The 26,721-nt window shown below is 36.9% G+C and overlaps 1 protein-coding gene across 6 annotated transcripts in view; it reads left to right on the top strand.

Moving 5' to 3' along the window:
• Nucleotides 1–26,721, top strand: part of LOC145674484 (serine protease persephone-like) — a 146,695-nt gene that overhangs the window by 104,149 nt on the left and 15,825 nt on the right. For all 6 annotated transcript variants that reach the window (XM_081744600.1, XM_081744602.1, XM_081744603.1 and 3 more), the window contains 2 exons: nt 7,720–7,844; nt 14,503–14,753. In XM_081744600.1, coding sequence (XP_081600726.1) covers nt 7,720–7,844; nt 14,503–14,753 — 376 coding nt within the window. The remainder of the gene's footprint in view (nt 1–7,719; nt 7,845–14,502; nt 14,754–26,721) is intronic.

Raw genomic sequence — 26,721 nt, 5'->3', positions numbered from 1 at the left:
GAACTATAATATAGTTGGATCGCCCCCCTCCCCAACATTTTTGGGCTGGCTACAGGCCTGATTCTTCCCCTTCTGTAGCTAGGAGTGAGACCAATATTTTCTCAAAAAGCTCTGTCACCAATGTGTTGTTTTGTCCGGATCAGTTGTTTAGCAAAAATTTTTCACTGGGCCACACTAAAATATAGTATCATATGTGGAAAACGAAAATCATGTTATTGTTAAAATGAAGTTAAATCAAGTAAATTATCTACTAAGGCTGGCATTGAGGGTGAATACGAATATTAGTTTATACCACCGGTATTTTATTTATTAGTTAGACCCTAATCGTGCGGAAATGCAATCCAAACAGCCCGCGCAGCGCCAGACAGGCCTGCCGTGGAACTCCTGAGCGGTACTTCGAACCCTGTCGGCCTATGCTTATGCATGGCAGAATACGGTGTTCTAATACATCATCGCCAACCATGTACTTAGTTTTCAACGAATTGGAATGTCGATTCTGGGGAAATATTGGTCAAACTCCAGGAAATATTCTAAGATATTCAATTGACCGAAAGATTTAAAGAAAGAAAAAAAATGGTTAGCGGGAATGTGATCTCAAAGTTGTGAAACAGGTGACTTTTATTCTCGAGAAAACCGCTGTTAGCATACATCATTGCTAGTCGATTTTTTGTTTTTTGGTCACATTTCTCGCGGAATACCGTAAAATATTGCCTGAAGTTTGGCCACTATTTTCAAATAATGCCATTAAAATCCGTTGAAAATTTAAAAAAAATGGCTATGGATGAGATATTGAAACACCGTCTTCCATAATGAATACCATCATGTCCGTTTGTTTTCTTGGGGTACTCCGGTTTCCTCCGTTCTTCTCATTCCATCAATTCTTCCATCACCATTCACTTGCCTTAATCATAGTTTTTCTTAGCCTAAAGGGTATAATCATCGGATGTTAAACTGAAATATTTAATTTTCTCGACAGTGCTCAGAGGCCGGTTGGGTTGGGAGTCCCGTTCAAGTTAATTCCGCTACAAAGCGTTTCGGAGACAAATGTCATTGTTTAATGTTTAGGTGGCCACACAGAAAAGTGACATTTGAATGACAATACAGTTGGCGCAAAATACATTTTATTGGCCTATTGACCCGGTGTGCCAAACAGGATGCAATTTGCAAGTTGTAAGACGCCATTACCCTTCAATCCTTCCTCAATAAGTTCCCTTATCTTGCAAAATACGTACATTTTGACCTCGCCATTTTGTCGAGCACCCAAGAAAACACCCCAGTGCCAAAACTGAAGCGTGTATATCAAAAAGCATGGTTACTTCAAACCTTTTTCAAAATCTGTTCAATTTTGAACTTTCAACGCTTATAATTCGAACAAGCTTGCGCTCGAGGATTTCTCCGGTTGCCTAATTGTTTCATATGTAAAAAGGAGTCAACTGAGCATAGTGTCAGTATGAAGCCAGAGTAACACCCCACGATCTTCCCTTGTAAGTGAAATTAATCAGTATTTTCCACTAATGAGTTCAGGCAACTATTCGTGTATATATATGAAAGCTCAAAAACATACATAAATTATTTTCAAGAATATATAATATTTTACCTAAGCAAAATGAGTTTCAGCAAAAATAAAGAAAGAAAAAGAAAGGAAAGAAGAAAACAGAAAGAACACACATTACATACTTAACTTTCAAAATGATCGTCAAAATAAACTACCTTTGTATTACACGTGTGCATAATATTTACATGGAAACAAACAGTTAAAAATTGAAGAGCGCTTAGTTGTTTCTTCAAATTATTCTCCCTTTCTCTTCGCTTCCCTTGGCTCTTCGTTCTTTTACTTTGAGTTGGATTCTTCTTTTTGTATATGATTCCTTCCGTTTCCCCATTTTCCACTTTTATTATTTATAATAGTTTTGTCACAATTTTCAGGTTCCGCCTCTGGACTTGAAACGCTAACAAAGAATTACCCTACTACTGTGACTGCAACAGTAGACATGCAAGTTTGGCAACGAAGCATTATGGCGTCCTGCGCAAGCATGAGATTCAGCCGCTAAAACTATTTCCATAAACATAGAATTATATTTGGATAGAATGTAAAACATAACACGAAAAATGGTCATATAGCTAATATCCATATTCCGTAATGAGACAACTACTTATAAAATAATTTATGCTTGTAATAAAAATTTCATAAAATTGAGCACAAGAGTAGCAAAATCTAACAGCAAGCGCCATCTCGCGTACTCATCTTAAAACTCATTAAATTTTCCTCTTATATGTTACTTTTTTAGATAACAGAATGCATAACCACAGGAAATAGTATCTTATGTTGTAGCTGACGCGTAACTCTATTTTATAGTGCAATATTAATAATATGTGCCATTTCTTTACGAGTTGGTTAAGGCAATGAACTAATGCTTATACTGACTTCCGGGTAGTGATCCACCTTAACTTCACGAATACATACTTGAATATCTGACATTTTTCTCTGAATAATGCTAATAAACAAAACTCAGTTTGTGCAAAAATATATTTAAATACAAGAAGGAGAAAAATGAATTCAAATTCTTCTAGTTTCCTTTTGTATCCTTCAGCTTGCCGAATAGTTTTTTTTCATTCGTTTCTACGGACATAATTTCTGAGAACACTTTCACTAAGTTCTCTCTTTCGTTTGAAACGGTAGATATAATTTTTGCGTTTGAATTCCATCTTACTTCAGTATGAGTTGGTATCCGCTTTCCTGCAACGCGTTCTAAAATTGCTGTTCGTTTCGAAGATTTGTGAAAAAAAGTTTGGAATTCCTTGCAGTGTACAGAAAAACAGTTTTGCTGCATAACATTTTTTACAGCTCTGTTGAAGAATTAAATTCAAACGATGTGCAAAGCAGTGGGTGAAAATAGCCTGAGGAGCAAATTCACGCATTCGACACTGAAGACCATTTAATTACACAGGCCTACAGAAAAAAAAATTTTTCTTGGTGCCTAAAATTTTAGAGCTGATTTTAACTATGTGTGGGGCGCTGAATCCAATAATGTAAGCAGTTTTTTTCTATCAGCTCTACTTTGGTAGATACAGGCTACTGTACCAGTAGTGTTATTTACGTTACAATGTATGTGGAAGAAATATTACAATCCAAAATAAATATGTAAATTATAAATGATGTAACCACTATTTCTGCATGCTTCTTGCAATAGTATACAAAATAAGCAAAAGAAATACAAATATTCTCGTAATAACAAGTTTGAATATGATCTTATAAACTCTGCAACTCAAATAAATCCTACTGTGCTCTATAGAGATTTCTATTTGGAAGAACGGCGCTCTTTTCTCATTAGTGCTGCTATCTGTCGGTACTAAACGGAAACTAGTCATATAGTAGTTCCAGGAACGTCCACTAGATTGCATTGGTATTCTACTTGGCTAGTGGATCGTAGTTGTTGTCTTGCAGGTGGAGTGACATGTTGGAACATGTGAGTTTTGTTCTGAAATCATAACTTGTATCGCGTATACTAAGGCTTTATATTTAACATCCGTGTTAGTGGCCTGAACATAAAATGAGTTCAAGTCGAAGAAGTTGTGTTAACCATCCTGATCTGTTTTGCTACATATGTGGTGAGTACACATTTAAAGACAATAGAAAACATATCAGTGACTTTGTAAGAAAAGCGTATCATGCATATTTTGGTGTACGCCTAGGGGACCAAGATAAAACGTGGGCTCCACATATTGTGTGTAAAATGTGTACTGAACACTTGCGACAGTGGACAACTGGAAAAAGAAAAAGTCTTAAGTTTGGTGTTCCAATGGTTTGGAGGGAACCCACAAACCATGTTGATGACTGTTATTTCTGCCTGGTAAATGTTACGGGTATGAATAGAAATAACCGGAACAAGTGGACATATCCTGATCTGCCTTCAGCAAGACGTCCAGTTGTTCATTCCGATGAAATACCAATCCCAACGTTTCACCACTTGCCAGAGCTTTGTGAGACTGAAAACGAACGTAGTGAACATTCTTGTGACATGGATGATGGAAGTGACAGTGATTATGAGGGAATGTCAACAATTCCTCAACAGTTTAATCAAGATGAGCTAAATGATCTAGTTAGGGACCTTAATCTTTCAAAAGAATCGTCTGAATTACTTGCTTCCAGATTGAAGGAGAAAAACGTACTAGAACAAGGAACTAAAATCACATTCTACCGAACAAGGGAAAAGGAGTTTTTACCATTTTTCACTGAAGACACAAATCTCGTATTCTGTCACGATGTTAGAGGTCTCCTAGAACACATGGGTCTTCCAGAATACAATCCAGATGATTGGCGCCTGTTTATTGATAGCTCCAAGCGAAGTTTAAAATGCGTCCTTCTACACAATGGCAATAAATATGGCTCAATTCCAATCGCTCATTCAACACGAGTGAAAGAAGAATATGAAGCAATTGCTTTGGTTATGGAAAAAATTAAATATCAGGACCATCAGTGGGTGATTTGTGTGGATTTAAAGATGGTGAACTTTCTTCTTGGACAGCAAAGTGGCTACACAAAATATCCTTGTTTTCTATGTCTGTGGGATAGCAGAGACAAAGCAAACCATTGGTCAAAAAAAGAGTGGCCGCAGAGAGACGACATGGTTGTTGGTAAGAAAAATATTATTAACATGCCTATTGTTGAGTGTGACAAAATCATTTTGCCACCTCTACATCTCAAGCTCGGTTTGATGAAGCAGTTTGTAAAGGCGCTAAATAAGGACGGGCCGTGCTTTGCTTACATGGGAAACAAGCTACATCAGATCAGCACAGAAAAATTAAAAGCTGGAATATTTGATGGTCCCCAAATAAGACAACTCATGAAAGATCCGGCTTTCGTGGAGTCCATGAATGAGACTGAACGTAGAGCTTGGACCTCATTTGTAGAAGTTATCAAGAATTTCCTTGGCAATAATAAAGCTGATAACTATGTTGAGCTAGTGAACCAGATGCTTAATGCATTCCAAAAACTTGGATGTAATATGAGTATCAAAATTCATTACCTGCACAGCCATTTGGACCGTTTCCCAGACAACGTAGGCAGTCTGAGTGAAGAACAAGGTGAAAGATTTCACCAAGATATTAAAACAATGGAGGACCGCTACCAAGGAAGATGGGATGCCCATATGATGGCAGATTACTGCTGGAACCTAAAAAGAGACTGTGCAAAGAAACATTCAAGGATGTCACGAAAACGAAGCTTCCGAAGTGTTGAATAGATCGTTTTGAACAAATTATTTGATTTTTTATTCATAAAAACTATTATAAAATGTAGTTACAGAGTTATTATGTCCTTGATGTTTGTGCTTATATGGTTTTCATTATTTTCAAAGTGTTCCAAATAACAGATTTAAATGTCATAGTTTTCTTTTCACTTACAGTAAAACAGCACCTATGCAATTTTCAACGTTGTAGCAGGTCAGTCTTGCAATTCCTATATCTCAAAAACTAAAGCTGTTAGGGGAAAACTAACGCCATATTTGGATTCAGCGTCCCAATTCTACTTCAAATCAGCTAAGAAACACCCGGTACCAAAACCACTGTAAGCCAGTGTTATCCCTATATTTATCAAGAACATTCACCAACATAATACATGTTGCTGCAGCAGACTTGTCTTCTCCTAGGTCGCGAAATCCTAAAAAATGTTCCTGAATTTCACCTTCAGTATCCACAAATCGAAGGATCACAGAACATTGAGATCTACAAGCTTTATCAGTTGTTTCGTAGACTTGACATGAAAAGAATTGTTTTTTCAATCCTTTCTACAATAGCTTCAGTCAGTATCTCTGCTATGCAATCAATCAATTCATTCTGGGTTGCTTTTGACAGACTATTAAAATTACTCACTTTTTTCCAATGAGCTTTTCAGTTCTTCGTTACAACTTAGCATTAATTCAAAAATTTCTTTAAAATGTCCCTGATTCAAAGAGTCATTCAAAATGCCCACCAAATGATAGTTTCTGCTTACATAAGACACACGTCAAATCAATCGATTTCTTAAAAATTTCTGTTTTTTGTGGCATTCTTGTTATATTCTAATTTTCTTTGCTCTTCACGCTCATTTATCTGTTCTAATATGGTTGCAGCTTATTTGCTGATTTGTTTTAAACCGGTAAAATTATTGGTGTGCTCTTTCGATTTAAAATGTTTTTCTAAGCTCCGAGCCAAGTTCTTTAAATCAAAATAGCCTTCAGAACACCATACATTTTTCTTCACACTTAAAAGCAAACACGGCCAACAAAACAATCTACCAACTACAATACTACCGCATAACCACTTATGAATACCATACCAAGATTTCTTAAAAGTTCTAGCCTTCTTACCGTCTACCTGGATCAATGATAAATCAGGAGTAGGGGGTCCATTGTTAAGAATAGCCCGTTGAGCCACTTCACTTCGCCTAGAAAATGGTATGTTTAACAACGAAACGATCACATCACAAGAACCAATGTCTTCCATCATGTACACGTTAATTCAGCACAAGATCAACGTCCTAAACACTGTTCCAAACTCGCAAAAAATACCTTACACGCACAATGTCGCTCGAAAATAAGTTACTGTCCCAAACTCACGAAAAACACTACATGCGTAAACTTGTTACAAACGCACAATACCGCTCGCTTGAAAACAAGATAAAACATGCAGAAAACCACGATGTTACACCCGCTATCCGTCGATTTTCGCGCTCTTACTACAAAAATGTGTTTCACAGTATTGCCATAACTCTTATAGTTTTTTTTTTTTTTTTTTTTTTGCCATCAACATTTTTAGCATGTTTACTAGAAATTAAGTATAAACTACTATATATTTTGAAACCAGATTTTAAAAATTTCCTTTAAAGGAAATATACCTCCTCAGTAAAACGTTGTAAAAGTTTAAATGTTGTTCATATGAAGGAAATAGCAAATGTAATTCATTACTTCTTTATAACCAAGCTTACGTTTAAATCTGTTCAATTTGCTACTCTGCTTGCCCTTATCTGGGCAACAACGGAGAGTATGACAAGTGTCACTATCTGGTTCAAGCATGCGCAGTGCTTGTCAGCGGCACATTTTCAACAGGCCTCCCTTGAAACACAGAACATTGGAGTAATTCCTAACCCAAGATTATTGCCCTTTGGTTACCCCTCTCCCCTTTCAAACTGCAAGAGGGATGTTTTCGTTGCAACTGCTTCGCCGTTGAGGAGGCCCAATCTGTTTTAGGCCGCAATACAGGATTGGAATTTTTAAAACTAAAATTATCATGCCAAAGAATATAAGTTTTATTTCAAAAATTACACAGTAACATTGAGTTAATTTGGAATTTATTGTAAAAAGTTCATTTACTTTTGCTCAAAAATATAGCTGAGGTCAGGCTTCACCTGACGAACCGCTAGTGCCACTCATTTAGAATATTAAAAGTGTGTCAAGAAACCGGAGAAAGAATCTGTATTAACTTGTGATCTTAATCGTACTACAAATATTACGGTACATGATATGACCATACGAAGAGCTGCAGTGCACTAGTTCCACTATGTGTACTTCTGTACAGTGAGGTTAGTTTAAATCCAAAATATTTCTGAGCCGATTTGTTTGTTTTTCTTAGAAATTTGGTCATGTAAGCATTATTTTGCAATACACACACACTCTGTATTGAAACTGACATATATTTCCAGTCTTCACAAGTATTAGTAGTTATAATATTTTATTTTTACAGGCTCTTTTAGGATATCCAAGTCGTATGGGTATAACTTGGAACTGTGGAGGTAGCCTTATAAGTCACTATCATGTTCTAACAGCTGCACATTGTATTTTCCGAGTTGATGAAGTTACCAAAAAACGGTCAGTTTAATTTTATTTCTTTGAATTCTATTTCTATTTCAACCTTTCTTTTAAATGTAATTTTCTATCTTTTTATAGTAGTGAATTACGAAACAGTGAGAGATTGTCATTGTTGCATTTAACCATAGGCGGAGTTAGGAATTGGTTGCAGGGGGCAGACCTTTTGTCTGCGGGGGGGGGGCACGGTTAATATAAATCAGAATTGAAGGATCTTATAAATAGCATTTTTGTTTTTTGTCAAAAAGTTTGGGTGCAATGCCCCCTATGCTCCCCTATAGCTACGGCCATGCATTTAACCCTTTTAGGTTTTTTGGCAACTTTATGGTTACCATGGCGTAATGTTGTCTTTGACCGCTTATTTAGGTTCTATAACAGGTATTTAAGCAGTTTTTTTATTGGTGAAGTCAAGAATGGACCAAAGAACACCACAAATCCATTTTGGAACCCGATGTTAACTTGGCAGCGTCAAGTGCGGGCTGAGGGGTGTGACTTTTTTTCTTAAAGCAAATTTCAAAAATTTTTCTTCCTTTAGTTTTCAAGATATCAGATTGAAACATTGCATACGGATTGTGTGCACCTTTGGATATTTTTCTATGTTTTTGAGATCCCTATATGAACACGGGGCCGGGCCTGAGGGGTGAAATTGTTCGGAAGGCGTGATTTTTTTAAAAGAAAAAAATCCGGTTTTTCCCGAGTTTTCCAGTTTAGATGTATGATACGGGCATGAGTGATACCGTTGGAAAGGGTTCGTTATACTGAAGAAAATGGCGTTTTAGCCATGACTCTAGGCTAAATAGTAATGACGCAGTAAATTTATATAGGGCCTAAATTCAAACTTTCCATTCCCGGCGGGAGCTCATGTGGTTCGGATTTCACATTAATCAGTAGGTCCACGTCTCATATAGCCTCGCTGCTGAACGGGACGTAAAACTCCAAGTCAACTCAAACTTTCCATTTTTTTCTGCCCTTTCTTTTCAAGATACAAGATTGAAATTTTGCTCACGTATTACATACATAACAACGTATTCTTTTTAAATATTCAGATCCTTACGTGAAAGCACGCCAGTGCCAGAGGGGCGCAAAAATTTCAAAAAAATCAAAAAATCCCCCGGTTTTCCCAGATTTTCCAGTTTTGGTTTATAATACGGACATGTGAGTAGTGCCGTTGGAAAGGATGCTCTATTCTAAAGAAAACTAGGTATGAACCATGATCCTATGATAAATAGTAAAGAAGCAGTATCTGTTTGAATTAGTCTAAAATTTACCTCAGAAAATGGAAATCCGGAATCGATTATTTTTTCTACACTAGCGAAGACATATGTATAAATCTCATTTCTGGAATATCTCATTTTTTAAATGTTCCTCTTCTTTCAATTGGCAGTATGAAAAGAATAATAAGAAGAGAGCATAAACTCATTTGAATACAATCATGAACAATTATATGGACTTAAAAAAAAAACATTTCTCTGTAACTCGCAAAAAAAGCAGTAATCACTCTGCAACTGAACGAAAAAATGCTGAGACTTGTATTTCCGCATTTAAAAGGCAACTGATCTTTACAAGGACAATTAACTTATAATTCTACAACTGTTTGATATTTTTTTCTTATTGTCACCGATATCATCCAATATAAATGTTATACAGGATGTTCCAAAAATCATAATCACTAAATAGGATGTCCAGGAATTCAGGACCATCATTATCATCATTATTGGCGTTTAAAATTGGAAATTTATTGAAATATATATCTTTAGTGCAGATATATTAGGAACTTTACACCTTATACAGGGTGACCAAGAAATCACGCCGTTCGCATCACAAACTTTCCAATATAAATTATCCCAGTGATAATTGCAACCATTTTAGTATTCGCAGTTCTTATTATTTTATACATATTATATCACAGTCTTCGCTCAATAACAAAAAATATCCAAAAGACCTTGCTTAGAAATATCTCCTCCAATCCCAATGGACACATTAAATATCAATAATACGACTAAGGAGCAACCAATATTACAGACTCCAACGCCCCTCACTATAAGTGAACTAATATATGTATATTAATAGCAAAGCTTGAAACAGCCCTACATCGAGGAAAATGAAGTGACATACAGTATGCACCGATCTTGCCTGTGATTGGGGAACAACTGTTAAGTGCTTTCTTCCGCTACCTTATTAGTGCTCCGAAAAGTAATTTCTTTCATTGTTGCCAGTGTTATTAATGTTTTTGGTGATTTTTGTGTGTGAGATCCCTCAGTGTTGCCACCCCTACAAGAAGCAAAATAACCCTTCTGCTTATTTTTTAAACAAGCCAGGGGGGATATTCCATGTGGTGTTGTAAACAAACAATTCCACATGTCAGTGTTTTACAAACACCACCACGTGGTTCGGCAAGAAGACTTCACACCAGATGGATCTACAATCACTTGCAGACGACGGCTTCTAGCCCCTCCCACGGAGCAGAAGACAACATCGGAGCAACAGCGCCATCGCCACCCAAGGAACCCTATAAATTGGATGGAAAAAAACAATTCTGTACCAGTTTTCTGATGTCCCTCCTATTGTTTGCTTCGGAACATTAGGAGTAACGTAACCCCAGGGCCTCTAGTCTGCTTCGGGACTACGCCTATCCTTTCTCCTGCTTAGCCTGCTCCGGGGCTCTGACTGGGAATCCTAACCTCAGCCGCTTAGCCTGCTTCGGGGCTCTGTTGGCCATTTAATCTTCCCTCTTCTTGCATCGGAGCTTAGGGTCCCTAATTCCACTCTGCTCTGTAGAGATCCTGTCTGCGACCTTACGGCCAAAGACTACCTGTAAGTAACCTTTGATATTACAGAGATTAATTTGTACAGTATTTTGTGAAAATACTTTTGTAGAGAAAATTTATAACAAAATTGGTAGTGGGAGATCGATTCCGGACACTATTTTTATTAACTCTCTATCTATACCTATATGGGACAGAGTTTTACAATATATTCATGCACGCAGTTAAACAAAATTATTTAATTAATTAAACTATGCATTATTTTAAAATAGAAGGTCTTCCTTCGTTCTTTCAGAGCTTCAAATTTTTCTATGATTTCATTGGAATCTGAAATGCTGCTCACCAAGTTTTTCTGAATAGAAAGCATCGCTACTGCAAATATTTTCCGCTTTATTTTCTTTAGGGTACAGAAGCACCTCTCTCCTCCGACAATATGCATTTTGTTAGCATTTCTTTGTATGAATATAAGGGACAAAAAGTTCATTTTCAGTAACTACGTATTTTTATCTGCTGTTCTACTATGAAGAAGAATGAAATATAAGATTTTTTCCTTCGAAAATGAAAAAAAAATATAATAGTTTAACATTCCAGCAATTTAGGCTAAAGAGGACAGATGAGTATTGAAAGTGAATGATTTGAGATTATTTTTTTTATGATCTTCGCCGGAAATCGAACACGGGATCATGTGCACGAACGACACACAGCTAAGACATTTTCTTCTTCGAGACTCGATGACTCGATTGCCCCCTCCCAGAATAGTATATATTTTTTTTTATTTTAAAAATAAAATCTATCCCTAGAATTGTGATCTTTGTATTATAAATGTAAAATAAAACCTATTGACTTCGAATGACCGCCCTCCCCCAAACATTCAGCCTGTATCCACCCCTGCTACCACCAGACGTGTATTTGTTCTTTGTGAGTTTTTGTGAATAACTTCTTTCTTCCAAGTGTCTATATCTCACTCAATCTATCAACTGAGTCAAGCGCTGCCAAGCGGAGGAATTCGTAACTATTACAGAAGCTGACTATATACCAGTTGCGGACGAAGTAGCAACTGCAAGCGGACAATGCGGAAGGATAACAGCGATGCAAGAATAAATCCAGTTCCTCATGTTAAGAGATAGGAGCTCGCAGCCATACGCTCAATGTTACTGCTTCCAGTGACAGCGCTCCCTGCAGCTGGATTTGTAAATCACTCTTTCTTTGTTTTTTAAATTTTTTTTTTAGAAATGCATCAATACTGTTTTGCGCTCAAGAGCAAAGGTTTATTTATTTTTTCTGATACACTACTTTAATACTTAAAAATACCTTTAGTATTAAAAAATATATACGGTTGCACAACCATACAACATATAGTACCAGCCGCCGTTGATAATAACCCGTAAAACCATAACAAAACAATATTGACCTAACAGTCAGGGGCGGCTCTACCATATGTGTAACACGTGCATTTGCATGGGGCGGCAAAGCCTGTCATATCTGTATTTAAAATAGGTATTTCTTGCTTTTTACAGACTTCATGATGATAGTTAAATGAATTAAGGTAACCTTCTGTTTGAATGCTACATTCATAACATTTAAACATTGAATGCTGCATTAGTTTAAGATCACATGGACAGTGCTAAAGCAAATGGTGAAATAAATCCCAGCATGAATTGCTTGATTCTTGTCAAATACAAGAATTCAATTCTCGAACAGTAGTGAACACTGTTCCATTTAGTTATCACAGTTTCGATATGAAAACTAGTCTTGTCTTCGTAACAAACAAGTTCCTTATTATTGAAAGTGGAAACAAGTTCTTTTTTTTTAACAGATGTAGAAGTAAAATCAAGAAATAAAGGTAAAAGAGTCAGTTGCACTACTGCTAGCAAGGAATAATAAGTTTCATAGTTTATAAGCTTAATAATTTACAATGATAAGCTTTTGAAGCATTTACATACACCATTTTAATGTGTTTGTCAAGATTAACTGTACAAAATATGGTGTATTGCTTGCAAGCATAGGTCACGTACAAACAAAATATTTATTAACTCAACTAATTTTCTCGGCATTATTTTTTCTGTTTCAAGTGTATTTATTTAACTCATAATATTGCCAATGATTTACAGGGTGTTTCAGAAAGAATGACCTGAACTACAAAAACGGGATAAATTGCAAAATACTCAAAAATCAAGTTTTAGCTATGCTAATAAAAATGCTCTGTCTTTACCATTAGAGCACGACCAACATCTAGACAATAGCTAAATTCGTCATAAACTTCGAAGGTGCGAGGCCGACCTGGACTCTTACCTTTGCACAAGCATCCTCTCTTCAAATTGGCAATACCAACTACAAATGTTTTGGGGTACAGGCGGATAAAAGCCAAAACGCTGACGTAAAGCACGCTGGACCGAAATCACGGACTCAGTCTTTCCAAACTGCAGCAGACAAAACATCAGACCCAACATAAGTACATGCTAGCCATGTGTAAAGAATGTTTCTCTAGATACATTGATATACAGGGTATCCATCTCGACTCTGGAACTCACTAAAGAAATAATAAACACTTCTGATTCACACGTAACTTTCATCGAAGAAACAGAAATTTTGTAGACGATATTTGTAATTTATTTTATACTAGCAGCGTTCACCCCGCTTCGCTGCGGTCACCCCGGAACGCAATAAACTTTGTTACTTAGATAATTTTTACTTTTTCGCTTTCAAGTGATATGATAAAAACCATAGAAGATTGCAGTAAATCTTAACATTATATCGCCTGTCATTTATGTTAACCCGCCCCGCTTCGCTGCGGTCATCCCGGTGCTGGCATATTGTAAAAGTGTCTGTAAAAATAAGCAAATCAATTAAAAAATTTTAAACAGAAGATTCAAGCTATTTTCCGCTGTATATCGCCTGTCATTTATGTTAACCCGCCGAGTGACACGGTCATGCGGGTTGCATATAAATACGTTTATTTTTACCTATGATGAACTAATAACAAAGGATTTGTACGTTATGGACACTTGAATGGTCAATTATCTCAAGACACTGGTAATTGAAAATTAAAGTGATATGATAAAAACCATCTAGGGTCCAAATCCTAACAACCCCCCAAAAATGAAAGAAATCGGTTCAGCCGTATTAGCGTGATGAGCGGACAAAGGATTTTGTGCGTTCTCTTTTATATATATAGATAGATTAAACACAATCAGTACACACTTCACGATGAATTACCGCCTTCTTTCAAACCACCTTTCTCGTTGACTGAATCTGCGCGGGCGTAGACAAATAAGTGTCGCAATTCAAAGTAAAGTATGCGCGACCGGCCCGTGATGCATGAGGTATGTCCTATTCACGTTCCTTACATTCCAGTGAAGCATGTAAAATACCTTTCAAGTGTCAGAAATTTCTCGAAAAGTACTTACCTGGCGACACATTCTGGGAACATGAAGTGTACATCCCTCAAGTATCATGTACGTTAACGATTGGTATGGAAGTTAAATGGTACGTGACTAGTATGTATCTGGTTGAGTGGGATCATCTTTTGAGCGGACGCCATCTTATTTCTGACTGCAAACTGAAAAGACGCATTGATTGACATTTAACGGTGATTTTCTGAAACTCGAGGCCTACGCCCATTCAAACAGTCATTTCCTTGCCGGTACGTCCCATGGTCCGTAATTATTACCGTCCAAAATCAGATCATTCTTTTGAAACATGGTGTATTTTTCTTCTTCGTTGTGCTTTTGTTGCTAATAGCCTAGTCTTTACCCTGCCCGCTGTCCAATTAAATTCCTCACTCTAAAATCCTCAGTCAATTGTCATGAGATATAATTCATCTTCTGTAGCATAATGTAGAGAGTAGGTTTTTTGGAATGCAGAAGCATTTTGAGTAATATTTATTTTCCTTTCAGTGTAAATCCAGTAGTGGTCCGACTAGGTGAAACTGATCTCGACTCAGATGAAGAAGAAACAAAAGATGTGTGTATTGAGGAAATCTACATGCATCCCGAGTACAAACCACCGGCTTACTACAACGATATAGCTATTTTGAAATTGAAGAAGTATATCAATTTTACAGATTTTATTTACCCCACTTGTCTTCAAATTTCGGAGAAGTTTCCAGAGGATTTAACGGTTGCTGGTTGGGGAAGAACGAAATATAGTGAGTACAAAGTACCAGATATATATGCAATGAGCATTGTTCCATGTAAATATATATAGGGTGGTTCATTTATAATGATAGTAGTAAATAGTTCAGAAGTCTTAAAAGGCAGAGAAGTGAAACTTTGCACCAAGAAACTATAGGGAGGGGGACAACTTCTTAGGTATTTCATAGCATCACCGAATGAACAGTGTTGCCAACCCAATAAAAAGATTTTTCACTACGTCAGACATTTCAAATCAACATGTCAAAGAAAAACTTAAAATACAGCATTTATTATTCAGTGTTGCAAACTAAGGGTGTTATAGTATCACAAACATTTAAATTTTGGAAACCTCTATTACACATACAGCCCAACAGAGATGACAGGATCATGTACATGGAAAGTACCTTAACGTTGGATACTATGGTCATGGTATGACTTGATTCGAATGTATAGGAACTAAGTTACAGGGATTGAAAATTTTGATTTTTTTTAAAGGCTTTATTTCGAAAAAATGCTTAGGTGAGTACCATATCTAGTGTAGTTTGCAATGTACGTACAAATTGTTTTGCCATTTACAGCACTTCGATATCTCAAACCGTTCCGGAGATACGACAAACATTGATAGTACAAGTTCTCGCAATTATAGTGTTGCAAACTTCAGAAATGTGTACCATATCTCCGGAACGGTTTGAGATATCGAAGTGCTGAAAACGGCAAAATAATTTGTACGTTCATTGCAAACCATAAATGTAACTAGATATGATACTTAACTAAGCAGTTTTTTTTCGAAACAAAGCCTTTCAAAAAAATCAATCCCTGCAACTTCGTTCCTATTCATTCGAAACAAGTTGTACCATGACCATAGTATCCAACGCTAAGGTACTTTTGATGTGCATGATCCTGTTCATCTCCGTTGTGCTGTGTGTGTGATAGAGGTTTCCAAATTTTGGATGTTTGTGATATTTTAACATCCTTAATTTGCAACACTGAGTAATAAATGTGGTATTTTAAGCTTTTGTGTAACATGTTGATTTGAAAGGTGTAATAATCTGACTAGTGCCATTTAAAAAAAAAACTTTATATTGGGTTGGCAACATTGTTCATCCGGTGATGTTACAAAATACCTAAGACGTTATCCCCTTTCTTAAAGTTTCTTGGTGCAAAATTTCGCTTGTCTGCCTTTTACGATTTCTGAGATTTTACTACTGTAATTGTAAATGTTCCACCCTGTATATACAGGGTGAACACAGTCGCTTTCCCCAATATGTGAAGAAATAAAAGAAGCTAGATGACATAACAATTTTTATTGTAGTTACAAATATTGTTCAAACTGTCTCCCACCATGTTCAATACACAAGGTACACTTTTAGCACTGATTTGCAAATATTATGAGACAATCGTGAATTGGTATCCAATTTTGTTTGTTGATCCAAACCCTACGGTTGCCAGGAAACACTTCGTCTTTGGCAATACTTCATATGTAATATGGTGTGAGTTCATACAGTGAGCAAAATAAGTATTCGTCCGGCCAGAACTCAAATGTTTGTACGCATATAATTTGCATTCAACTCAATAGTAAAAGGAAGAACGAAACACAGATATTTCATTACACTACATTTATATATATCAAACATAGAAATGAAGTTATTTCATATTCAAAGCATACGAAAAAGTAAAAATAAAATGAACTAAACATAGTTCACGCCAAAAAAGTATTCGTCTACTAAGAAATACTATTCATCTGCAATAGCTTGGGTTGTTGTACCCCAACTTTTAATACTTTGTGGGTTCTCCTTTTCGCCGCATGACCTCCTGCAACCTCCTTGGCATTGGCCTAACTAGATTTTCTATTGTTACGCTGGTAATTTTTCTCCATTTTGTCAACAGTGCGTTTTAAAGATCAGACTTATTTGAAATATTGTGTTTTCGTTTGTTTGTTTCCAGAGAGTGCCATAGTTGCTCAATTAGATTTATGTCCGGTGATTTTGGAAGGGTTTCCATCCACTTCGAGGCATTGTATAAGAGCCACAGCTTCGTATTCAGCGCAGTGTGTTTCGGGTAGTTATCTTGGATGAATATGCAATCACCTGCTGGCCCATTTGCTCAACGCTTGTGAGAAGATGTGTCTTCAGGATGTTGATGTATGCTGTGTGATCCATTATTCTTACAATGAAACAATTTTCCAATCCCGAACGCACTCATGCACCCCACACAAATACTGAGCCGCCCCTATACTTCATTGTAGCTGTAAAAATATTTTCCTCAAGTTACAATTCTTCTTCCTTTATACCAGGACTCGTCCATCTGATTGAAACAAATGAAATGTGCCTTCATCAGTGAAAAAAAAATCTAGAAGTCAAAATTCTCGTTCCTGTGTGATATTGTATACTCCTGGCCCTTCTTTCTGTTGTTTTTTTCTGATATATGGATTTCTGTGGCCTGTTTGAGCTCCATATCCAGCTTCATGGAGGACATTTCTCACGGTTTGGACTGACACTTTCTTTCGAGACTCTTGTTCGAGCTCCGCAGCTATGAGTGGTGCACTCACTTCGAATTCTCCTTAACTTTACGTGCGTTAGTTGTGATGGACGCCCAGATCTCGACAGATTCTTGTATGTTTTTGTCTTTTTAAACTTATATATGAGGCCTTCAATGCTGGTAATAGGCCGACCAATCATAGGGGTCTAACACTGGTCTCACTAAACGATTTAGTCTTACCAAACAATCGTATCATCATTCGTCTTTCCTCTTCACTTGTTTCTTTTGATTTCCGGCCCATTTCGTCTTCACCTGGTTGCTTTCTGTTTGTTGTTGACTCCAGTACCAGAGCACATACACTCTTTGACTACATTTCACCAATTGACACAAGCTTTTGCATCTATAATACCCAACGACACGCGTTACGAAGAGTGTGTTGCTTCTGGTATAGATACAAGACGAATACTTTTTTGGCAATAAATATGAGGTCTCTCTTCTTCATTGTAACCTCTAGAAAACGAAAGACAAAGTTTCACTTGTTTCTTCCTTTATTTTATGCTGGAAAGTATAGACAAACCTATGAGCATATTATTGTGCGATAGGGTTTTCTTTCCTTTAATATATGAGACGATTTATATTGTGTGCGCTTTGAGACGAATACTTTTTTTGCTCAGTGTATGAATGGGGCAGCCAATCTGTCGTACCACGACCACCAATCCATTCATCGGAATGTTTATTCAGGAAATCCCTCACAACACTAAAATGAGGCGGTGCTCCATCGTGTAGCCACGGGAACTGAATGTTTTCGTAATAAGGGTTCTTATCAAGTTCTGAAATGGCAACTATTGCTTTATTTGAAGATGTGTCACTGGTAACAATTCTTTTTAAAAAGAATGGTCGTGTGACACAACCATTCCAAACTGAACCTCAAACAGCAATATCGGACACATTTAGCTCTTGTCACATTTTCATGTGGATTGGTATCACTCCAATAAACACAACAAACACCGTGCTCGTGGGTTTTCTCGGGGTTCTCCCGTTTCCTCCCACTTTATTCATTCCACCATTTCACTCATTTCTCATTATCAGTCTCCTTTAGTCTAACCGGCATAACCGTGGGACGTTAAACTTAAAGATTTCATTTCATTTTTCCAATAAACACAGTTATGTCCGTTTACGCGACCGTTCGCCTTGAACGAGTCCTTATGTACCCACAAAATTTGTTTCCAGAATACACTATCAGCTTCGTTCCGAATGAGAGACTACTCATATAACTCAACACGCTAGTGTAGATCACTTCGTGCAACGCATGCAGAAGCTTTGTCCCGTATTGTTCCATCTTCAAATCCTTTAACATGTTTCTTTAGAGATAGTCGTTCCAAGGTCATGTGCGCATCTTCTGGTCGACTTCTTCGAGCTAGATACACAACCCTGAGCAACAAAGTTAATGTTTCATTCATTTCGTAGTGTTCGTGGTCGTCCGCTTTGCGGTAGATCATACATAGACCCTGTATCCTCGAATCGTTGGTTCAGGCACGAGCGTCTCTGGCGGGGGGGACGAAAGGGACGCGTACCCCCAATATTTTGAAGTACAAAATGTTCAATATTTTATTCTAATTTAATTTACTAACAACAGAATAACACATAAATAATAATAATAATTACTTGGAATATAATAATCAGCCTATGAAATGATTATAACAGTGTTCTTAATATACCTTAGGGGGTCCGTGAAGGTAAGCAGAAAGGTAACAAATGGAATCGAAGATAATAAACGGGTTGGGCTAGGTAGTACCATTTAAATCACTTTCTTTGATGTTAGCCCCAAATCTTACATGCCAGAGACGCCAGTGAGTTCCGGTGTTTCACGGCTTGCCTTGTCCTGACGTGACAGTGGACCTTGAAATGTTCTTCTCAAGCCTATTACCACATTTGTGTTTATATTGTCTGTATATGTATATATAATCAAGTAACTAGCACATATTACCCGCTTCGCTGGGTTGAAATAAATAATTTAAATGCACATCTTTGTATTTTGTTTCGAAAAACTTTTTCAATTCTCTGTTTATATCGTATGATGTCTCCCACACGGCTTATCATCATCTTCGAAATTTCATTTAAATGCGATGGTTCAGATGTAGTTTAGCGTAGCTCAATATATTTCTTTGTAGTTGATTTTTACCTAAAAATCAACTTTTCAATGTATAACAGTTATTCTTTACCTACCTATATAGTTCCCGAAAAAATTTTCTTACCTTTTTATATGTATATCTTATGATATGAACCACGTAGCTTGTCACCAAGTTCCGAAGATCATATAATACGATGTTGTAGATTGATAATAACTCACTTTTATGCTGAAATATGATGTCCTCCTTTCCCAATAACCCAAGTTGTATGGCTGAATTTGGATCTATGCTACATCGTAAGTATCAATGTTTATCTTAGTGACGAAGAAACTTATAGATTCAACACTGATATTGCTCATTTTCGATCATTTTAATGTATGGAGTGTGATTGTTCATCTCGGCGACCGCAAGAACTATAGATTCAACACTAATATCGGCCATTTTTGACCATATATTTCCCCCTCCCCATGTTGCGGGCCATGTCATCGGAATGGTAACTGTTCATCTCAGCTACCCCCAAAAGCTGTGGATTTAGCACTAACATCGGTCGTTTTCAAGGATTTTTAAATCTCTCCTCCCCTCCCCAAGTTGCGGGTTTGAATTTGGATTTAAACGGGTTCGAGAGTATCAATGTTCATCTAAGGGACACAGAAAACTATAAATTCAACACTGATAGTAGCAATTTTCGATCCTTTTTATATATCTTCCCCCCCCCCCTGCAAGTGGCTCGCTGATTTTGGATTTAAACCGGATCGAAAATGTCACTGTTCATCCGAATGATCTCGAAAACTATGGATTAGACACTAATATTGATCATTTTCGATCATTATTATATATAGCTCCCCTACCCCTCCTCCGTGCTGCGGCATACGACATCATAATTGTTACTGTTAATCTCAGCTACTCCTAAAACTATAAATTCGACACTAATATTAGTCATTTTCGATCATTTTTAAATTTTTATCCCTCTCCCCTACGTTGTAGCCTCCCCTCCCCAACTATCAGGGCTGAAATTGGATTGAAACTGCATAAGAAGTGTCACTGTTTCTCTCATCGATCCTGAAAACTATGGATTCAACACTAATATCTGGTCATTTCCTATCATTTTTAAATTTCTCCCCCTCCCTCCCCTACGTTGTATCGTCAAAGTGAATCCCTGTCCTTAAACTCATGTATGTTGAAAATTTGATTGGGATCGGTCAGGTGGTTCAAGAGTGAAGAAGTCACAAAGGCAGTATTTTTTATTTTATTTTTTTATTATTTTTTTTTTACATATATCTTCCCTTCCCCTACGTTGGTTCGTCAAAATGAAACGACAAAAAACACCAGAGGCCTGACCCTCATATATGTTGAAAATTTGATCGAGATTTGTTGGGTGGTTCAAAAGTTATTAGGTTTTATTAGTTTTTATTTATGCATCCCCCTCCCCCCTAGGTTCTACCGTTAAAGTGAAATTACGAAAATGTTTCCAGATCCGAACCTCAATTTTGAAAATTTGATTGAGATGGGTCGAATAGTTCAAGAGTTAGTTACAATAATAGCCACTTTGTCTTGTATAAATTGATTTTTATATATCTCCGCCTCCTTTTCCTCCCCTATGTTGCTCCGTCAAATTTAAACCATAAAACCAATCCCAGGCGTGAACCTCATCTATGTCGTAAATTTGATCAAGATCAGTCGAGTGGTTCAGGAGTTAAGTTTTATTTATTTTTATGTATTCGCTCCCCCTCCCCACTCCTCAGTTCTAGCATCTAAGTGAATAGCCTAAAATCAGCCCAACTTCGAACCTCATCCATATTACAAATTTGATCGAGATCAGTCGGGTGGTTCAGGAGATTTAGTCACAAACATAGTGATTTTCAATTTCACGTATTTAGATTAAGCTAAGTGTCATTATAATATATTCTTAAATTTGATAATGTATTTGATAATAATCATCCTCCATACACAGCTACTAAGGGCAGAAAAAATAACGTTTGACCACAGAAAGAAACTGGATGTACTGTACAAATCATCAGGCAATAGGATCAAGTGAAACATTCTCAAAAATCGCATGGCGGGCTACCAATTTCCTATCACACCTTAATTGGTGGCAAACTATAAACAAAATTCGTAACCTTAAGATATACGAATAAAAGTAAAGCAAAATAATAATAATAATAATAATAATAATAATAATAATAATAATAATAATAATAATAATAATACGAGGGTCGTCCAGAAAGTAAATAACGTTTCGGCATGGTTAAATAAAAACAAAAAAAAAAAAAATAAGCACAAAACTTCATTTACGAAGCCACAGAACCTTAGTCTACTTTTCTAGGTAATCGCCATAGTTGTCAAGACATTTGTTATAAGGTGGGACAAGTCTTTGAATCCCGATATTCTGTGGTGTAGCCACGGGGGCCCATCGGGGCCAGACCCCCCAAATTACCAGCTTTTAAAACATCATCGTAATATTACTTTGCTTCTGTCAGTTAAAGATAACAAATTTTACATATAATTAATAATTTACGGTAAAATAGTATGGAAAAATACTATTTTACCATACCAATCGAAAAATAGTATGGTATCTCTTCCTTAGGTGTCTTCTCACTTGCGTACATGTCAAAATCCTTCCCAGTTGCGTACGAGTGCCAGATGCAATGAAAGGTCATGATTTAAAAGTGAGATAAGAATTCCCATTTGCGCACTGATTCAATAGCTGGTACTATTTCTGTGAATTTTTGTTAGTTTTTGAGCAGTGGGGATATGGAATCTAAAGGTTCGTTTCGAGTAGCACCCACAGTGAATAAGAGTCTTTGAATAGTTTCATTTTGCAGGCCAGCACGACCTTCTTTATTGACGGCACATTTAAAAGCTACAACAAACTTTTCTCCCAAACTTTTGTAATTCATGCAGATATTGGAACTTCAATAGAAGAAACTAATGTGATTTCAGTGGTTTTTAGCCTTCTCCCAAACAAGAGAAAGTATATAGAATATGAAAGGTTGCAGTCCTGAATTGTAATCTTGAAGTTGTAGTCGTAGACTTCAAGGAAGCAGTAATAAATTCATTTGGACCCTTCCCTTCAGCTTCCATAAGTGGGTGCAATTTTCACTTTTACCAGTGTCTTTGGTGTAAGATACAGGACTTGGTTACCGACTACAAAAACAGACTTCAGGTTCGAATGTTTGCGTCATTAGCTTTTCTTCCCTTAGAAATGGTCGACAGTTGTTGACTGTATTCAAGAAGACATCCCCTAAGCTTGAGCAGTTCTATGGCTATTTCATTGACTAGTGGGTAGAAAATTCTACAGTCCCAACAGTGGTGTAACTAAAGGCTTGGGGGCCTCCCCGCAGACAGCGTGGAGTGGGGCCCCTTCTCTACGTCCCACTTCAAGATTTGGGGCCCTCTTATAGCTTGAAGCCCTCCGCAATGCGGCTCCCTTATTTACGCCCCTGAGTCCCAATTAGCATGTGAAACTGTCATGAAAAATACCATAGAACAAATAATCCCATAGAGGATGGGGATAACAGATTAATACTCTGCTAAATAAGCAAAATCCTCATGTCATCGAATAAGTCCGTTTTCTCAAGTTACAAGCTAGGAGAAGTGACCATGCACACGACAGAAAGTATCTCAGCTTGCAAGGCAAAAGAAGAAAGTATATGCAGCTTGATAAAAAAAAATGTTTTGGGTACTTTTGATATTTTAAAAGATGTTAGATTATATTTGGTTTCACTTTCATACATTCATAAGTTGTCATAATTGTAAATCGTATATATATATATATATATATATATATTGATAATCATTACTTATAGATGGTGGTAACATCGGTAAACGGCCTACTGCACATGGACCAAGATCATAGAAGATCCAGATCAGGGGCGGCCTGGTCAGGTCGGCAGGTCGGCAATCGCCGAGGGCCCCGGAGCTGTGGGGTCCCTAAGAACAAAACGATAAATTTTTGGTTGGTATTAAAAACGTTTATATACATTTAGATACTACTCCATCGCATTCAAGCATAGGATGTTTGAAAATTATTTCAAACCTGTAGGGCTATGCCTCGTTCGCACTAAGTCATCTTTGCATTAATATAAACTAACCTTGCAGTACACAAATTTGGTTGAAATTCTTAAAGAAAACAAACGTGGTGAGCTGCTGAAATTTAGACCTAAAATATGAAACTTGTATAACTTAGTGTTGCTCAATAAAGAACAGCGACCGTGCAAACATTGGAACGCACGGGGCCCCCGCTCAACCCGTTTATTATTCCGGACTTAACATTTATATAGTTATTCGTTTCTTATGTGTGAGAATTATTGTGAAATTTTAGATTATTACCAAGTTTGGTATATTTTTTTTCTGTTTTGCGGGCCCCCTTTGAATTGTCAAAATACAAGTGATGTTGGAAATTAAAAATATTTTCGATGATTAGTATTGTCTTTAGCTAAATAGTTAGCGCACGTGTGAACGATGCTCATGGTCTCGAGTTCGATTCCCGATGGGGACACTCAAAAACTTCAGTGTTGACCAGCATCGTAAGGATAATTAGAGAGCTATCTCAATTAAGAGGGAACGGACTCCGGCAGTGGCGTAACAAGACGGGGGGGCAAGGGGGCATTGCCCCCTCCCCAAAGTTCTGGTAAAAGTTATTGAGGGCGCCCAAGGCGCCTAATGATTACTTTGCCTTTTATAAAGCCAATTGAATAACGAAAAGTTTATGTACAAAAGCTGTGTTTTTTATGCACTGACAAATCCTGAACAAAATATAGAGTGCAGTGCTTTGTATTATTATAACTAATGGGAATTTTGTTCCTTTTGTGTTGATTGTCTAGAGCACCTTTGATACAATAAAATAAAGAAATAAAAAATATCTAGATGACAGTCAAGCAGCGATATAAACATTTTCTTAATCCTTTGTCGCCCCTTATTATGTACGGGCGACAAAATGCTTCGATAGAATAAAAAAAGAAATAATGTTACAATGACGGAGCATTGTAAATATATTAATTATTTTTTCGTCGCCCTTGATTGTATAGGGGCGCCTTCGATAGAATGAGCAAGGATGTAATATTGAACCAAGGGCTAATTATTCCTTTTGTCGCCCCTGATTGTATAGGGGAGCCTTCGATATAACAAACAAGGATGTAATATTGCACCAAGAGCGCTGTAGATATATTAATTATTCCTTTTATCGCCGCTGATCGTATAGGGGCGCCTTCGATAGAACAAAAAAGGATGTAATATTGCACCAAGGGCAGTGTGGATATATTAATTATTATTTTTGTCGCCCCTGATTGTATAGGGGTTTTCTTCGACAGAACAAACAAGGATCTCCTCAGTTACCGCGCAGGAAACAGACACTGAAAAGATTAGAACACCCGCAAACATTCGCGAAAAATTACCAATTAAACATTGCAGAAGAGAAATTACGCGCAACCTATTGTGAATGTTTGGACAATATCATTAGCAAAATTTAGTCGATTCCATCAGCCTAAACTGAAGAAATATCGTGCAATAGAGGATGTAATTCTGGAAAGTAACTTTTCTCACAACATTAGTGACATTTTAGAAGAATACCATGTCAATCCGGACCGACTACAACTACAGATGCAACAGTTATTCACCACTATTCCCACTTCAAGAAATCTGAGTATCCTGGTTGAGAACTTCAAGAAACTCTGTAAAGAAACAAGAGAATTCTTTTCTGAAGTGTTGATAGTCTTCGTGTCCTGCTGGTTATCCCGACGACGTCTGCAACTACCGAGAGAAGTTTCTCAATGTTGCGGCGTCTCAAAACTTATCTGAGGTCCACAATGACCCAGGCAAGACTTAACCATTTTGCAGTTCTTAATGCATACCCAGACAGGCTTGACTCACTGGAAGTGAAGAAACTGTGTAGAGAATTCACAAATAGCTCCTACCGTGCAACTGTCTTCGGAAAAGTGTGAATTCTGCTTTTTGAAGTGTGTAGTTTTTGTGTCGAAATGAGCTATAGGATCACAGTGGCTCGTTATTTTTTTACATTGAACATTTAATCAAATTGAAACTATATTATTCCGTTCTTGTAAAATATATTAAAAGTTGGATGTTACGTACGCAAGGGCTAAAAAACGGCTTTTTAAAAAAAGTTTTTCTACCGCTTTTATGCCTGTCTTTTTTTTATTTTTTTATTTCAACTTTAATGAAGAAAGTACTTTCCACCTTTGTTCCCCATTATAAGAAGAAATAGAGACTTAATTACTGCATTGTGAAGAAAAATAAATATGAGAAATCCAACAATCAAGAATAATCGATCACTCATAAGAAAAAGAAGGGCAAATATATTAACCCTTTGGGGACTTTTGGTACAGATCTGAACCATGGCATCGACCTTAGGAATTTGCTTTACAAATCTCTAGTAAAGCTTTTCACACGTGTTTTTTGCATTCATTCAAGCAGGTAAGCATCAAAGAATGTGTTTTATGGGCATTTTGCAGTCACGCTTGCGATGCCTGGGGGCAGTGACGCCACAAACATGGACGAAGGAAGAAAGAAAAGGATACATTTTAGAGCTTTTTTTTTAAAAAAAATCCTAACACATCGCTATTAATCCTAGGATCATGGTCCATACCTAGTTGTGTTCGTAGCAAAGAAATGTTTCCAACTATACCACTCAAATTTCCCTATTGTGTACCAGAAGCGGAAATATCCCTCCCAAAATGGAAAAAAGGGGATTTTTCAGATCTTTTTATTTTTTCGGGAATTCCTCCCCTTAGGGACATATGAGTGGTACCGTTTAAAACCTACCATCATTCCAAATAAAACAAGGTACAAACCATGATCGTAAGGTAAATAGTGATTTCTTTTTTTTAAAAAATCTCAATTTTCCCCTATTACACATTTTTAGTCAATGTTTTTAGTAAAGTAGCCACATGTCATCTCTATTTGTCGTAGGATTATGCTCTGTATCTCATTTTGTTCGTAATGATGCAACGTTTCCAACGGTACCACTACCATTGCGCTGTCATGCACCTGAGGAGATAAGATTCCGAGAAAGTTAATTTTTGAAAATTTGAATTTCCCGCTTCTCTTTATGCATTTTGGGCAGGAATTTCTCCCCTCGGGTACATGATAGGGACATGCAAGTGATAGGATTTAAAACGCTGGTTCATTATAAACAAAAAGGTACAAACCATAATCCTAGAATAAATAGTCTTGGTACTAGCGCTGATTTACTAATTTTCCCTCCCTATTTTTGGGTAATAGTTACTAAAGTATTGTTATTCAATAAGCTCTAGCGTCAAGAGTGTTCATTGTATGACAATGGTTCTTATCTCATTTTGTTTGTAATGAAGTAACGTTTCGAACTGTACCATCGCCGTGGCGCTAGCATGTATTTGGGGGA

Source organism: Thermobia domestica, chromosome 17, assembly GCF_964235325.1.
Source record: "Thermobia domestica chromosome 17, izTheDome1.hap1.1, whole genome shotgun sequence".
In the NCBI taxonomy this organism is placed as follows: domain Eukaryota; kingdom Metazoa; phylum Arthropoda; class Insecta; order Zygentoma; family Lepismatidae; genus Thermobia; species Thermobia domestica.
This window is presented reverse-complemented; position numbering and strand designations above follow the sequence as displayed.